General features: G+C 45.7%; 1 protein-coding gene across 1 annotated transcript in view; it reads right to left on the bottom strand.

The window, feature by feature from the left end:
• LOC122924447 (thyroid adenoma-associated protein homolog) overlaps nucleotides 1–14,109 on the bottom strand; it is an 80,350-nt gene extending 66,241 nt beyond the window's left edge. Inside the window, exons 1-3 of the mRNA XM_044275541.1 lie at nucleotides 13,983–14,109; nucleotides 9,199–9,376; nucleotides 7,904–7,990 (exon numbers count right to left, since the gene is read on the bottom strand). Of these exons, the coding sequence (XP_044131476.1) occupies nucleotides 7,904–7,990; nucleotides 9,199–9,376; nucleotides 13,983–14,104 (387 nt within the window). The 5' untranslated portion in view covers nucleotides 14,105–14,109. The remainder of the gene's footprint in view (nucleotides 1–7,903; nucleotides 7,991–9,198; nucleotides 9,377–13,982) is intronic.
• Nucleotides 14,110–18,080: the final 3,971 nt, after the last annotated feature.

Here is an 18,080-nt window from a genome sequence, read left to right as displayed (position 1 = left end):
AATGTCCATTCCTTGTGTTCTTTAGCCCAAACAAGTCTCTTCTGCTTGTTGCCTGTCCTTAGCAGTGGTTTCCTAGCAGATATTCTACCATGAAGGCCTGATTCACACAGTCTCCTCTTAACAGTTGTTCTAGAGATGTGTCTGCTGCTAGAACTCTGTGTGGCATTGACCTGGTCTCTAATCTGAGCTGCCGTTAACCTGCGATTTCTGAGGCTGGTTACTCGGATGAACTTATCCTCCGCAGCAGAGGTGACTCTTGGTCTTCCTTTCCTGGGGCTGTCCACATGCGAGCCAGTTTCTTTGTAGCGCTTGATGGTTTTTGTGACTGCACTTGGGGACACTTTCAAAGTTTTCCCAATTTTTCGGACTGACTGACCTTCATTTCTTAAAGTAATGATGGCCACTCGTTTTTCTTTACTTGGCTGCTTTTTTATTGCCATAATACAAATTCTAACAGTCTATTCAGTAGGACTATCAGCTGTAAAAAAAAAAAAAAAATTTCACTGGTATAACTGGTATAAGGTATACGTTCCACCTATCAAAATTAAATCACTGTCGATTGGAACGCTATATTTCTGTTAAAACTGTTACTTTATTAATCAGAAAACAAAAAGGGAAGGGAGACTAACCTATATAAAAATTCTAGGACGCCATCCATTCAGTATAGGGTCGATGAATAGGACCTATAAACCGCACTGCGGTGGATACAGCTATGGATGGGGTCACTAGAAATACCGCAGGCTAGTGCTGTACTGCTGGTTGAAGCATAGGGCCATGGGGCTGTGCTTAATCAATACCACAGAAGTTAGGCACTATGGCGCGGTCGAGGTGCTCTGAACCACTACCAGCTGTTGGATCCCTGGACTAAAATAATTCATAGACTAATCCAGTGATAGACATCTGCCTGCAGAAGCCGATCTCAATTGAAACCATCCGTTCATATAAAACGGGTGTCTGAGAATCGGCCCTGCAAACACGAATCAATGGATCTAAGCTACAGCTGGGTGGAACAGGAAAAAACTGAATTGCCGTTGCTCATCTACCTGCAGAGGGCTGAGAACCGCAGACCTCAACTGCAGTGTGAGCGCAATGCAGATACATATGAACATTATTTCATCCCCACACCACACTCGACGCGTTTCGCCATAAGGCTCGTCAGGAGCGTGTATCTGTGGTTATCAGGAGAAATATTCAAAGCTGCTGAGCCTCCGTTACAGAGACTGCAGCTGTAAGTACGAGGTGGCCGGCCACCTCGTACTTACAGCTGCAGTCTCTGTAACGGAGGCTCAGCAGCTTTGAATATTTCTCCTGATAACCACAGATACACGCTCCTGACGAGCCTTATGGCGGAACGCGTCGAGTGTGGTGTGGGGATGAAATAATGTTCATATGTATCTGCATTGCGCTCACACTGCAGTTGAGGTCTGCGGTTCTCAGCCCTCTGCAGGTAGATGAGCAACGGCAATTCAGTTTTTTCCTGTTCCACCCAGCTGTAGCTTAGATCCATTGATTCGTGTTTGCAGGGCCGATTCTCAGACACCCGTTTTATATGAACGGATGGTTTCAATTGAGATCGGCTTCTGCAGGCAGATGTCTATCACTGGATTAGTCTATGAATTATTTTAGTCCAGGGATCCAACAGCTGGTAGTGGTTCAGAGCACCTCGACCGCGCCATAGTGCCTAACTTCTGTGGTATTGATTAAGCACGGCCCCATGGCCCTATGCTTCAACCAGCAGTACAGCACTAGCCTGCGGTATTTCTAGTGACCCCATCCATAGCTGTATCCACCGCAGTGCGGTTTATAGGTCCTATTCATCGACCCTATACTGAATGGATGGCGTCCTAGAATTTTTATATAGGTTAGTCTCCCTTCCCCTTTTTGTTTTCTGATTAATAAAGTAACAGTTTTAACAGAAATATAGCGTTCCAATCGACAGTGATGGACTATCAGCTGTGTATCCACCTGACTTCTCCACAACGCAACTGACGGTCCCAACCCCATTTATAAGGCAAGAAATTCCACTTATTAAACCTGACAGGGCACACCTGTGAAGTGAAAACCATTTCAGGTGACTACACAAGAGTGTGCAAAGCAGTAATCAAAACAAAAGGTGGCTACTTTGAAGAACCTAGAATATGACATATTTTCAGTTGCTTCACACTTTTTTGTTATGTACAGGTCCTTCTAAAAAAATTAGCATATGGTGATAAAGTTCATTATTTTCTGTAATGTACTGATAAACATTAGACTTTCATATATTTTAGATTCATTACACACCAACTGAAGTAGTTCAAGGCTTTTATTGTTTTAATATTGATGATTTTGGCATACAGCTCATGAAAACCCAAAACTCCTATCTAAAAAAATTAGCATATCATGAAAAGGTTCTCTAAACGAGCTATTAACCTAATCATTTGAATCAACTAATTAACTCTAAACACCTGCAAAAGATTCCTGAGGCTTTTAAAAACTCCCAGCCTGGTTCATTACTCAAAACCGCAATCATGGGTAAGACTGCCGACCTGACTGCTGTCCAGAAGGCCATCATTGACACCCTCAAGCAAGAGGGTAAGACACAGAAAGAAATTTCTGAACGAATAGGCTGTTCCCAGAGTGCTGTATCAAGGCACCTCAGTGGGAAGTCTGTGGGAAGGAAAAAGTGTGTCAGAAAACGCTGCACAACGAGAAGAGGTGACCGGACCCTGAGGAAGATTGTGGAGAAGGACCGATTCCAGACCTTGGGGGACCTGTGGAAGCAGTGGACTGAGTCTGGAGTAGAAACATCCAGAGCCACCGTGTACAGGCGTGTGCAGGAAATGGGCTACAGGTGCCGCATTCCCCAGGTCAAGCCACTTTTGAACCAGAAACAGCGGCAGAAGCGCCTGACCTGGGCTACAGAGAAGCAGCACTGGACTGTTGTATGTCATTCGGAAATCAAGGTGCCAGAGTCTGGAGGAAGACTGGGGAGAGGGAAATGCCAAAATGCCTGAAGTCCAGTGTCAAGTACCCACAGTCAGTGATGGTCTGGGGTGCCATGTCAGCTGCTGGTGTTGGCCCACTGTGTTTTATCAAGGGCAGGGTCAATGCAGCTAGCTATCAGGAGATTTTGGAGCACTTCATGCTTCCATCTGCTGAAAAGCTTTATGGAGATGAAGATTTCATTTTTCAGCACGACCTGGCACCTGCTCACAGTGCCAAAACCACTGGTAAATGGTTTACTGACCATGGCATTACTGTGCTCAATTGGCCTGCCAACTCTTCTGACCTGAACCCCATAGAGAATCTGTGGGATATTGGGAAGAGAAAGTTGAGAGACGCAAGACCCAACACTCTGGATGAGCTTAAGGCCGCTATCGAAGCATCCTGGGCCTCCATAACACCTCAGCAGTGCCACAGGCTGATTGCCTCCATGCCACGCCGCATTGAAGCAGTCATTTCTGCAAAAGAATTCCCGACCAAGTATTGAGTGCATAACTGAACATAATTATTTAAAGGTTGACTTTTTTGGTATTAAAAACACTTTTCTTTTATTGGTCGGATGAAATATGCTAATTTTTTTCATGAGCTGTATGCCAAAATCATCAATATTAAAACAATAAAAGGCTTGAACTACTTCAGTTGTGTGTAATGAATCTAAAATATATAAAAGTCTAATGTTTATCAGTACATTACAGAAAATAATGAACTTTATCACAATATGCTAATTTTTTTAGAAGGACCTGTATATAATTCCACATGTGTTAATTCATAGTTTTGATGCCTTCAGTGTAAATCTACAATTTTCATAGTCATGAAAATAAAGAAAACTCTTTGAATGAGAAGGTGTGTCCAAACTTTTGGTCTGTACTGTATATATGTGTATATATACAGTACAGACCAAAAGTTTGGACACACCTTCTCATTCAAAGAGTTTTCTTTATTTCCATGACTATGAAAATTGTAAATTCACACTGAAGGCATCACAACTATGAATTAACACATGTGGAATTATATACATAACAAAGTAGCCACCTTTTGCTTTGATTACTGCTTTGCACACTCTTGGCATTCTCTTGATGAACTTCAAGAGGTAGTCACCTGAAATGGTTTTCACTTCACAGGTGTGCCCTGTCAGGTTTAATAAGTGGGATTTATTGCCTTATAAATGGGGTTGGGACCATCAGTTGCGTTGTGGAGAAGTCAGGTGGATACACAGCTGATAGTCCTACTGAATAGACTGTTAGAATTTCTATTATGGCAAGAAAAAAGCAGCTAAGAAAAGAAAAACAAGTGCCCATCATTACTTTAAGAAATGAAGGTCAGTCAATCCGAAAAATTTGGAAAACTTTGAAAGTGTCCCCAAGTGCAGTCACAAAAACCATCAAGAGCTACAAAGAAACTGGCTCACATGCCGACCGCCCCAGGAAAGGAAGACCAAGAGTCACCTCTGCTGCGGAGGATATGTTCATCTGAGTCACCAGCCTCAAAAATCGGTTAACAGCAGCTCAGATTAGAGACCAGGTCAATGCCACACAGAGTTCTAGCAGCAGACACATCTCTAGAACAACTGTTAAGAGGAGACTGTGTGAATCAGGCCTTCATGGTAGAATATCTGCAAAGAAACCACTGCTAAGGACAGGCAACAAGCAGAAGAGACTTGTTTGGGCTAAAGAACACAAGGAATGGACATTAGACCAGTGGAAATCTGTGCTTTGGTCTGATGAGTCCAAATTTGAGATCTTTGGTTCCAACCACCGTGTCTTTGTGCGACGCAGAAAAGGTGAACGGATGGACTCTACATGCCTGGTTCCCACCGTGAAGCATGGAGGAGGAGGTGTGATGGTGTGGGGGTGCTTTGCTGCTGACACTGTTGGGAATTTATTCAAAATTGAAGGCATACTGAACCAGCATGGCTACCACAGCATCTTGCAGCGGCATGCTATTCCATACATTTTGTGTTTAGTTGGACCATCATTTATTTTTCAACAGGACAATGACCCCAAACACACCTCCAGGCTGTGTAAGGGCTATTTGACCATGAAGGAGAGTGATGGGGTGCTGCGCCAGATGACCTGGCCTCCACAGTCACCGGACCTGAACCCAATCGAGATGGTTTGGTGTGAGCTGGACCGCAGAGTGAAGGCAAAAGGGCCAACAAGTGCTAAGCATCTCTGGGAACTCCTTCAAGACTGTTGGAAGACCATTTCAGGTGACTACCTCTTGAAGCTCATCAAGAGAATGCCAAGAGTGTGCAAAGCAGTAATCAAAGCAAAAGGTGGCTACTTTGAAGAACCTAGAATATGACATATTTTCAGTTGATTCACACTTTTTTGTTATGTATATAATTCCACGTGTTAATTCATAGTTTTGATGCCTTTAGTGTGAATCTACAATTTTCATAGTCATGAAAATAAAGAAAACTCTTTAAAGGGAGTCTTTCACCTAAAATGACCATTACACAACACAAACATCATGATAACCATTACATTCCCCATATTATAATCTTACCTTTCATATTGCTGTCCGTCGCCTATTCTCTCTTAAAAACACTTTTAATCCATATGCTAATTAGTTTCTGAAGGTGCCCAGGGGCGGCGTTTATGCGGCCGGTGCCCAGGCTCCACGGCGCTGTTCAAATCAAACCCCTCCCCTTTCACCCCTCTGGCCCGCCCTCGGTTCGTCAGATACCATCATCCAGTTAATGACAAATCCGGCGCCTGCGCCTGCGCACTCCATTACCCACTAGGGCAGAGGCAGCAGAGCGTTTAATGCGCATGCGCCGGCCCGATCTAGCCGGCGGAAGTAAACTACCAAAATATCGGGATGTACGGGCCGGCGCATGCGCATTAAACGCTCTGCTGCCTCTGCCCTAGTGGGTAATGGAGTGCGCAGGCGCCGGATTTGTCATTAACTGGAGGATGGTATCTGACGAACCGAGGGCGGGCCAGAGGGGTGAAAGGGGAGGGGTTTGATTTGAACAGCGTTTTTAAGAGAGAATAGGCGACGGACAGCAATATGAAAGGTAAGATTATAATATGGGGAATGTAATGGTTATCATGATGTTTGTGGTGTATAATTGTCATTTTAGGTGAAAGACTCCCTTTAAATGAGAATGTATGTCCAAACTTTTGGTCTGTACTATATATATATATTCCTGCCCATCTCTTAACAGGTTAACCTGGTGTGCTGACCACATCCATGTCGCATCACCCGCCAAAAAATGTATTACGGACAAAAATTGGACAGTTCTATAGGAAGCTGGTCCTTCTGTTATGCAAAATGTGTAATGCACACAGCTGGTATCTGTGTTTTGCGTATTCGCAATTTGCAGACCGCAAAAGCGGCAACCGCCATGTGCATGGGCCCTACAGGGGTTCTCATGACATTTTGTCTAATTAGCACATGGTACTAACCTGTGGAGGGAAGATGTTTTCTTGCGTACATTTACCTTAATAAATATGAACTAAAATGTAAGAAAACTCTAGTAGAAGTGTTTTATGTCAACTTAAAGGGGTTGTCCCACTTTGCTTTTTCAATCTTACCAGCAGTAAATGTCCTGATAACTTCCTGGTTTGGCTCCTGTAGTTGAGTGAAGGCCGGCCACGCCTCCTCATGACTCACCCTGAGAGCTCAGTCCTTGCGTGCTCGTTCATGTGGATGAGTCATCCTTCTGGAGCCGACAATGTATGTGAGGCCCCCCCCCTCAGTATAATAAGTGAGTGAGGCCCCCCCCCCAGTATAATAAACTTGTGTGCCGCCCCCCACCCCAGTATAATAAACATTGAGTGCGGCCCCCCCCCCAGTATAATATACATTGAGTGCACCCCCCCAGTATAATATACATTGAGTGCGCCCCCCCCAGTATAATATACATTGAGTGCGGCCCCACCCCCCCAGTATAATAAACATTGAGTGCGGCCCCCCCCCCCCCCAGTATAATAAACATTGAGTGCGGCCCCCGCCGCCAGTATAATAAACATTGAGTGCGGCCCCCCCCCCCCCAGTATAATAAACATTGGTGGCGCAGTGGGAAGTGCCAATGAGGGTTAAAAAAATAAATAAAAAATTAACTCACCTCCACCAATTGATCACGCAGCTGCCGGTCTCCTGTTCTTTCTTTAGGACCTGTCAAAGGACCTGGGTGACATCACTGTGGTCATCACATGGTACATCATATGATCCATCACCATGGTAATGGACCATGTGATTAGCTCAGTGATGTCACCACAGGTCCTGAAGCAAGAACAGGAGACCGGCAGCTGCGCTATCAATTGGTGGAGGGGAGTTAATTTTTTATTTTATTTTTTAACCCTCATTGGCACTTCCCACTGCGCCACCAATGTTTATTATACTGGGGGGGGGGGGCCGCACTCAATGTTTATTATACTGGGGGGGGGGCCTCACTCAATGTTTATTATACTGGGGGGGGGGGGCCGCACTCAATGTTTATTATACTGGGGTGTTCGGGGGGCGCACTGCGCCACCAATGTCAATACAAATGCAGGAGGTGGGTGCCGGAGTGAAATAGCCGGCACCCGACCTCTATGATAGGGGGCTGCGATCAGCGGCAGTTAACCCCTAAGGTGCCGCTCCCTGTCATAGAGGTCGGGTGCCGGCTATTTGATTCCGGCACCCGCCTCCTGTATTTGCGCATGCGCGGACGTGCGCGTACTCGTACGAATAGAGAGGCGGCCCGATGACTGTGTTCAGCAGTTGTGCGCAGGCGCGGCACAGCGATGCGGCCGGCCAGAAGAGGCCGTATCCATGGGATACTGAAAAAAAAAAAAGGGATCGCATATCTGGATTTATTGAAAGAAAGGTAGCTTTTTGATAATGACATAGATAGGAAGATATGTTCTGTGGGGGTAAATAAATTAGATAAAACATATTTAATGAAGAGGGACAACCCCTTTAAGCTCACCTCTTTACTCTGTAAGAGGCGAGTCAAAAATGGTTCTCTGTGCTGTGCCACAAGGTTTGGTCTGTCCTGGGAAATCCTTTCTAGAACCTGAGGAAAACAACAGAGGTGCATATGTTCACTCAGAACGTCATTTTATTAAACCAATCAATAAGGAATCATTTCCTTTGCACAAAACACTATAAGAGCACCTCATATACGTTTGTAAAGTAACAGAATTGTATAACTGTAGATGTCATGTGTTTCCAGTCAGTCTATTCATTAATATAAACATATAGATTAAATACACGTAAAGAAACATTAGTATCCAGGATTACTAATCAAGGATTTCTGGGGTTTTACATTACCAACACATCGATGACTTATCCACAGGACAGGTCATCAGGTCAGCGAGGGTTACACCCAGCACCCCCGCCAATCAGCTGTTGGCAGCAGTAGTGGTTCCAGAAGTAAACAGCGTATAGACAACCGCTCTGTGCACTGTGTAATGGCAATTCTCAAGTATATCATCTAAGGGTTCATTCACATGTCCATTAGGTAAATACAGTATTCTGTCCTGGCAGAGGGGCACTGCCAGATCCCTCTTCACTATAAAGGGATTCCACAGACATCAGGCTGGTCTACAGCATAAATACCAGATGTCTGCCAGAAAACCACTGCTGCACGCAGCAGTATTTCTCTGGAGAACGCCGGCATTCGGATCTCATTATAGTGAATGGGGATCTGGCGGTGCTTGGCTATGCCCGATTCGGTAGCTCTGGTAGTCAGAGTACCGGATTTACCTAACAGAGATGAGAACCTATCCTTAGCTCCAATGTACTTGAAAAGGAGTTGAGCTGCAATACCCCAAAACAGCCAATACACAGTGTACAGAGCTGATCGGTGGGGTGACACCCTGACTGATCTCATACTGATGACCTATTCTTTTTTGGTCCTGGAAAGGCTTCATTCTGTGAATGGAGTTGACACGGAGGCAAAAAGACTACACTATGGATCCTGTGTCTCCGATAGAAGCATTCTCTCCTAGAAGTAATGCAAGGGAATAATACAGCATGCATCAAAGGACAGAATATATAGGGGAAAACCTGTATGAGTCTCTATATAGAATAGAAGACACACAGAGGGATAATACAAGCCTATTGAATTCTACAGGCACTGTACATATAGATTATTTTAGGCATCTGTAAGTGGATCCCGACAGAAGAAAACTTCACTTCCTCAGTCCTGCCTGTAATGAATGCCGCAATATAGGTCTGTCATGCAACTACCTACCTGCTGTCAGACCCCCTTTCATTTACCTTTTCTAGCTTCAGGAAAAAACTGGAAGAGCTGCTACAAGCCATCTGCGTGGTGAAGATATAATGGAGTAATGGAAGCAGCTCATCACCAGAAAGGGTTTTCAGTACACGTGCTGCTGCTTCTAACGCCTGGACAGCCTCATCTAGATGCTTGTCTTTACAGCGCTTCACTGATGATCTGCGGAGGAATAGACAATACCATGACAAAAGGATTGCCAAAAGCAGAAGATGTGGGAGTGGGCAGCACGGTGGCTCGGTACATAGTTAGCACTGCTGAAATCCCGGGGTTCGGGGATCCAATGTGACCAACATCTGCATGGACTTTTACCATTATCCCCTCTAATGCTACAAGTGAGCCTGGAAGAGGCAGAGGCTGGGTTCAGACTGTATCATTTTTGTCTACACAGTGAGCATGGCGGTTTTACGTTGCTAGGAATTTCATAGCTACCAATGGTAGTAACAGTTCCAGGATCAGTACAACACACATCACACATAGTGAACTTGCCGGCTGTAGTGCAGTGCATTTTTGGACGCAGCAGAAGGTGTTTCTGTGGCAGAAGCAATGCTACAGATCACATATATGCAAGTCCTGATCAAAAGTTTAAGACCACTTGAAAAATGGCAAAAAATCATATTTAGCGTGGCTGGATCATAACAAGGTTCCAAGTAGAGCTTCAACATGCAACAAGAAGAAATGAGAGTGAGACAAAACATTTTTTGAGCATTCAATTTAATGAAAACAACGAATAAACTGAAACAGGCTGTTTTTCAGCTGATCAAAAGTTTAGGACCGCATGCCTTTAAAAGGACAAATCTGTGCAAAGATGTGGATTCATTGTCATTTTCTGTCAGGTAGTCACACGTTGTGATGGCAAAGGCAGAAAAACTCTCCCTTTTTGAACGTGGTCGGGTTGTTTAACTGCATAAGCAGGGTCTCTCACAGCGCGCCATCGCTGCTGAGGTGGGACGCAGTAAGGCAGTCATTTGGAATTTCTGAAATGATCCTGAGGGTTATGGAACAAAAAAGTCAAGTGGAAGACCCAAAAAAATTTCACCAGCACTGAGCCGGAGGCTCAAATTGGCTGTCCGTCAAGACACTGACAATCCTCAACCTAAATTAAGGCCCTTACTGGTGCTGACTGCAGCCCCATAACCATCAGACGGCATCTGAGACTAAAGGGCTTAAAAAAAAAAAAAGTCTTCAAAGACCTCGTCCTCCTTGAACGCTAAAGAACTGCTCGTTTGGACTTTGCAAGAGAGCACCAAACACGGGACATTCAAAGGTGGAAGAAAGTTTTATTCTCTGATGAGAATTTTTTTTTACCTTGATGGTCCTGATGGTTTCCAACGTTACTGGGATGACAAGCAGATCCCACCTGAGATGTTTTCTACGCGCCACAGTGGAGGGGGCGCCATAATGGTCTGGGGTGCTTTTTCCTTCAGTGGCACAATGGAGCTTCAGGAAGTGCAGGGGCATCAAACGGCCGCTGGCTATGTCCAGATGTTGCAGAGAGCATTACTCATGACTGAGGGCCCTCGTCTGTGTGGTAACGACTGGGTTTTTCAACAGGACAACGCTACAGTACACAATGCCTGCAGGACAAGGACTTCTTCCAGGAGAATAATATCACTCTTTTGGCCCATCCTGCGTGTTCCACTGATCTAAATCCAATTGAGAACCTTTGGGGATGGATGGAAAGGGAAGTTTACAAAAATGGACAACAGTTCCAGAGAGTAGATGGCCTTCGTGCGGCCATCTTCACCACTTGGAGAAATGTTTCCACTCACCTCATGGAAACGCTTGCATCAAGCATGCCGAAACAAATTTTTGAAGTGATAAACAATAACGGCGGAGCTACTCATTACTGAGTTCATGTTTGGAAGTTGGATTTCTGTTTTGGGGGGTTTATTTTTTTTTGGAGGTGTGGTCCTAAACTTTTGATCAGCTGAAAAACAGCCTGTTTCAGTTTATTCGTTGTTTTCATTAAATTGAATGCTCAAAAAATGTTTTGTCTCACTCCCATTTCTTCTTGTTGCATGTTGAAGCTCTACTTGGAACCTTGTTAAGATCCAGCCATGCTAAATATGACTTTTTGCCATTTTTCAAGTGGTCTTAAACTTTTGATCAGAACTGTATCATTGTCCCAATACTATATACAAATGCAGAAATCTTTAAATGGATTTTCCAGGATGTTTATATCCTCAGGATAAGCCATCAATCAGATCGGTGGGTCCTACATTTCACGCTGTCACCAGTCAGCTGTTTGGGAGCAGCGCTGCAGTATCCAGCTCTGTCCACTCCACAATGGAGAGAGATTGGTGGCTCCAGCACCGGAGCTACTCCGGAATGTTAAAGGGGTTGTCCAAGTTATATTTATTGATGACCTATCCTCAGAATAGGTCATCAATATCAGATCGGCGGGGGTCCAACAGCCGAGACCCCCGCCGATCAGCTGTTTGAAGAGAAGACGCGCGCTGTGCCAGCGCTGCCTTCTTTTCATTGTTTACCTGCTCGCTGTCGCATCTGCAGCGGTGAGCAGGTGTAATTACACCCAAGCCGTCCCATTCATTTCAATGGGACGGCTCGTTCCTATACACTTCTATAGGAGCGATCCGTCCCATTGAAATGTGTGGGATCGGCGGGGGTCCCAGCTATCTGATATTAAATATGCTGCCTCTGTATACATACATTTAGCATCAACACAGTCTAGGGGCCTCCATTACAGTCCTCAGGAAGCCACCCAGCTCTCCAAAGATCCGGAAAGATAATTCCTCCATTATAATTCCCTTTTCCCATATTGCTGCCTAATCAGGCAGGTTTGCCATTCGGGAGGTTTCACCAGCAAGGTAACCACCAATGAGGTATACTGGAGACCAATGTAGTCATATAGCATACTCACTGTTGTCCTGATGCCATATGTATGTACCAAGTGTGGTCACCATTATGATGACCCTGTAGAGGTTTTTACCCAGATCTCCCACACTGTTATGTAGTGATAATTCCCCCCATATGGCCAGACTGACTTATCACCCTGCTTTCCTACGACCCTGCACAGCACAGACTACTGAGCCCCAATACATTGTGTGTGTCTATGATACAGTATCAGAGCAGCAGGACATCACAGCCCCACACAGGATGTTACCCAGCTTTCTCTCACTGCACAATACCAGTTCTGCCTAGGTACACACAGATATACTGCAGGATACTGTAGGATAATTAGTCGGATTGCTATTCAGGAAACCAAGGTAAGAAACCTTTTGCTTTTTTAGCCCCAAAAAGATGACTCCCAAGTGTCCATAGTCTTTAAAGGGGATGACCAAAGACGCTCTGTCTGGTAGTCATTTCCCATCCTGAACACTGCCCCTGTGATGGGACCTTACAGCATTATAATGATCTATAATGCTGCGTATCCCAGCCCGACAGCGGCTGTAATGAACTGTACTCACATAATGCCATCAGTTCAAATCATTACAGCTGATGACGGGCAGGGACACACAGCATTAAAAATCATTAAAAGGCCTCATGCACACGACCGTTGTGTGTTTTGCGGTCCACAAATTGCGGATACGCAAAACACAGATGGCATCCGTGTGCATTCCACAATTTGAGAATTTTTACGGAGCAACGGATGCAGAAAGCACACAGAGTGCTGTCCGCAATTTTTTGCGGCCCAATTGAAGCTTATGGGTCCGCATCCAAGCCGCAAATACTGCGGCTCGGATGCGGACCACAACAACGGTCGTGTGCATGAGGCCTTATGCAGTGAAGTCCCATTACAAGAGCAGAGTTCAGGCCAGGAAACTATGCTCCCACACGGAGCGTGTTTCCCCACTGTCAACTCACTTGCCTGGGATGGGCCTAAGTGTATGGTCACACGTTCAGGTTTATGCAGTTTCACAAGTGAAAATCAGAAGTGGATCATAAAAGGAGAGAACATATCAAGGGCTGATACTTCTCGTTTACTCCCGATTTTGGCTTCAACAGCTGCATCAAAAAACCTGAACGTGTGGCTGTACCCTTAGACACCAAAAACTGTTTCACTGCAGAAGGTTGGGGAGGTCTCGCGGCAGTTTCGCTGCGGCAGGCCGGGGGGCGGTTTCGCTGCGGCAGGCCGGGGGGCGGTTTCGCTGCGGCAGGCCGGGGGGGCGGTTTCGCTGCGAAAGGCCGGGGGGGCGGTTTCGCTGCGAAAGGCCGGGGGGGCGGTTTCGCTGCGAAAGGCCGGGGGGGCGGTTTCGCTGCGAAAGGCCGGGGGGACGGTTTCGCTGCGAAAGGCCGGGGGGACGGTTTCGCTGCGAAAGGCCGGGGGGGGCGGTTTCGCTGCGAAAGGCCGGGGGGGCGGTTTCGCTGCGAAAGGCCGGGGGGGCGGTTTCGCTGCGAAAGGCCGGGGGGGGCGGTTTCGCTGCGAAAGGCCGGGGGCGGTTTCGCTGCGAAAGGCCGGGGGGCGGTTTCGCTGCGAAAGGCCAAGGGGGCGGTTTCGCTGCGAAAGGCCGGGGGGCGGTCTCAAGGCGGCAGGCTGGGCGGTTTCGAGAAGGCAGCAGACTTTTGTCCGCGCCAAAATTAAAGGCTAACGAAATGGTGATGTAAATCTACCATAACATGTACATTTTGGTGTGGAAACGCTGAGAAATCTACATGAAAACTTGTGCTCCAGCAGGCATACGCCTTCCACCACAGAAAGCACATAACCTGCTCACTGCTATCAGGCAATGTGTAGTAATGCACGGACAGCTCGTCAGTACACACTGCAAGGCTATATGAGAGGGAAGCTGGACGGGGCACTCACTCTGCGAACTGGCTGAGCGCCTGCGCCACTGAACACAGGGAATGCAGCCCCCGCTCCTGATAGAAACGAGCACACTGCCCGGGCTCCATCTCTCCAGCGTGGGCCATCCTGGAAGCAGCCATCAGCTGTCAGCCCTGCCCTCACCACAGTGTACTTCCCACCAGTGGTAACGATGTACGCGCTGCACATCGCCCCCTGCTGACGCGGAGGAGAACTGACACCGGACAGCAGCTGCTCTGCAGCTTTGACCATGGGGCCGACGTGCACCGGTCTCTATGAAAGCAGAGCAGTTTCCCACCGTATTTGTGTCTTGTGATGCAAATACAGTTGATATATTACAGCAGGAGCCTGTGCTGCAATCCTGAGGGGTCGTGGTGACAGGACAGCAGCATCCCTTATACAGGGTGAAACCTGGGTCAGTATTGTCACCAACCTGCGTTTACTTCGGGATCTACACAGGACAGTGAAAGAGTAATTTATGAAAAATGAAGGTCAGAGAATGGTACATGGTGTAGGGGTACTTTCACACTTGCGTTAAACTTTTCCGGTATTGAGTTCCGTCCTAGGGACTCAATACCGGAAAAAAACTGATCAGTTTTATCCTGAACTTGCATTCTGAATGGATGCATCAGGATGTCTTCAGTCACTGTACGGTTTTTGGACGGAGAAAATACCGCAGCATGCTGTAGTATTTTCTCAGTCCAAAATTCTGGAACATTTGCCGGAATGCCGTATCCGGCATTATTTTCCATTGAAATGCATTAATGCCGAATCCGACCCCAAGTGTTTCGGAAAAACGGATTGGGGTTTGCAGTCTGCGCGTGCTCAGACCTTTTAAAAATGTGAAAAAGATAAATACTGGATCAGTTTTTCCGGATGACAACCTGAGAGACAGATCCGGTATTGCAATGCATTTGTGAGACGGATCCGTCTACAAATGCTGTCTGTTTGCATAGCGATGGAACTGCCTTCCGGAATCCAGCAACGCTAGTGTGAAAGTACCCTAAGCCCTGCTTGGTGACTCCTTCTTATCCACACTGTAGTTCATTCAAAACATTTCTTGATTTTTCCTGTAAGAGGAAACCACTTTTCTTTAGAATTCACAACAGTAAACTTTTTTTTTTTTTTAAGTCCATACCTCCCCAACCATCCTGCATTTCAGTGGCCGAGGTATGTCCTGATTTCAGCTGAATCTGCATTCTGAGGATGCAGTGGTGACACAGAGAGCTCCCTGCTCCACCATTCACCGACCGCACTTTACCCAACAACCACGTGACCCAGCCAGAGCCCTGACTTGAACCCAATCAAACATCTCCGGAGCGACTTGAAAATGGAGGTCTAACCAATGGTCCCCATCCAACCTGAGAGAGCTTGAGAGGATCTGAAGAGAAGCCTGGCAGAAAATCTCCAAATCCAGATGTGTAAACCTTGTGGCATCATCCCCAAGAAGACTGGAGACTGTAATCACTGGCAAAGGTGCTTCCACTAAGTACAGAGTAAGGCTACATTTACACGACCGTATGTGTTTTGCGGTCTGCAAATTGCGGATCAGCAAAACACGGATACCAGCCGTGTGAATGTAGCCGGCCCTGTGATAGAAATGCCTATTCTTGTCCGCATCTTTTGCGGCCCCATTGAAAAATTGCGGAATGGATGTGGAGACAAAAGGGCCTGAATACTTATGTCAATGCAAGATTTTAGTTTTTCCTCTTAAATAAATTAGCAAAGATTTTGAACCTTCTGTTTTCACTTTTCATCATGGGGTACTGAATGCAGAATGATGGAACAACATGATTTTTTTTTTTTTTTAAGACAAGACCACAACATAATATGTAAGAAAAAATGTGACTTTCCGAATGTATTGTATGTATACACTCCTCAACAATTAAATAGAACTGTTCACCGCTCCTGACATGTCTGTGTTAATAGCCACATGCATTCCCCATGTAATAATTCTAGAACATCTAGTCTTATGGCTGTACGTTGTGCCATTCCTTTATTATTTGTACTAGAAGTTATGGGTAAATTGCTAGCAGTCTGCAGTAAGGGTACAGAGGGGAGGTAACCAGTTAGGGGGTGTACACTGTGCAGGTACCCCCCCCCCCCCTAACTGGTTACCTCCCCTCTGTACCCTTACTGCAGACTGCTAGCAATTTACCCATAACTTCTAGTACAAATAATAAAGGAATGGCACAACGTACAGCCATAAGACTAGATGTTCTAGAATTATTACATGGGGGATGCATGAAGCTATTAAAACAGGCTTGTCAGGAGGACAATGTTGCGTGTTATAAAGGGAAGTGTTATGTGTTAATATACACGTGTGTGTGTGTGTGTGTGTGTGTGCGCATTCATTTAGTTTCAGGCCTACTTATGCAGGGAGATGTTCCTGACACATTGCACAGGAAAATGCTAGTCAGATCCCTTTTTGTTCTTCTGTGGGTGAAGCCACAGGAGGTATATAGATACTGAGGATCACCCATTGTTCTACTGTATCTAGTGGTAAACGAATCTGAAGTCGATTCTGTCAAAATCGTCTCCGTACAGCATTCAAATGTATGGGCTCCGCCGAGGTGAAATTCGTTATCTCCAAAGTCACGGGAGACTTCGGTGAATAAATTCGGACATCAATCATTCAACTTGAAAACAATTAAAACTGGGATCCGAAGTCGGCTTTGGTACTTCACATCTCAGTTTTAAAATAGTTTTCCCCCGACCCACTTTTTTAGACCTGGCGTGACCTTTGCGCCGCAATCTGCGTGATAAATATGACTAATATAGGCATATTTCTGGTTAGTAAATCGCCCTCTAAGTGACTTTCCTCTCCCCTACTAATCCTATCCTACTTTACGATCCGCTAATAGCCCTAACCCCTTGTGCTGCTGTTATCTGCCCAGCAAACTCCTTTTCTCTCAGCCCCTTATTGTGTACCCTTAGTTATAGAGACAGTTAGAGCCAGGTGTGTTTTTGTGGTCATTGGTGAAGTTTTAAGTGGTGTATTGTATTGTGCTTGTAGAATTGTGGGTGTGTAGTAGTATTGTAAGGGGATAGTTGATGCGTTGTAGATATATATATCGTGCCACAGGTAGTGTTAGTATACTTAATACATATTGATGGTTATTATGTGTATTGAAGTATACTGATACTATACTCTGTTTATATATATTTTATGCAATGTACTTGTCACGGCACAGTGTAGTAAATACACTCCACACTGAACACAGAAGGGAAGGGAAAAGGTATTAGGCCTTGGAACCTAGGGAAAGGGAAATGGTCACACCTAGTGAGTCCCTACGCCAAGCCCTGACTGCTATCATTATGAACAGACCTTGTTGGTAATAATGTTCATACGCAGGAACCTAAGCCCAATCTCACCCTAACAGGTCCCTGCAGATAGTATCAGGACACGGATGGCCTATTCCTTCCCAGACGAAGGAATAGGAGACCCCCTCAGGCCTAATATCAGCAGGTAGGGGAAAACAACAAACAAAGAAGATAAACTTAACTTCCAGAAGTATGCGGACGAGCAGGAACTCAGAGAGAACCAACACCAGGACTTGCACAAACAAGGAGCTATCAACCGCATAGCATGATGGGTGAGGCCAGACTAAATAGAGGAGAACGAATGACCAGTTAAGGGCTCTTTCACACTTGCGTTGTCCGGATCCGTCGTGTACTACATTTGCTGGAATTACACGCCGGATCCGGAAAAACGCAAGTGAACTGAAAGCATTTGAAGACGGATCCGTCTTTAAAATGCGTTCAGTGTTACTATAGCAGCCAGGACGCTATTAAAGGGCTTCTGTCACCCCACTAAACCGTTTTTTTTTGTTTTTTTACTTATAATCCCTACACTGCGATTTATGCATATATAATCTAATTAATCATTTTGGTCCAGTAGATTTTGTTTAAAACGTGCTTTTAAAATATGCAAATTACCTTGCTACCAGCAAGTAGGGCGGCTACTTGCTGGTAGCAGCCACATCCTCCTATCCTAAAGACGCCCCCTCCGCATGTTTATTGACAGGGCCAGGGAACGGGATCGTTCTCTGCTGGCCCTGTTTGCATTCAAAATCTCGCGCCTGCGCCTTACCTGTC

Source organism: Bufo gargarizans, chromosome 1, assembly GCF_014858855.1.
Source record: "Bufo gargarizans isolate SCDJY-AF-19 chromosome 1, ASM1485885v1, whole genome shotgun sequence".
Taxonomy (NCBI): Eukaryota; Metazoa; Chordata; class Amphibia; order Anura; family Bufonidae; genus Bufo; species Bufo gargarizans.
This window is presented reverse-complemented; position numbering and strand designations above follow the sequence as displayed.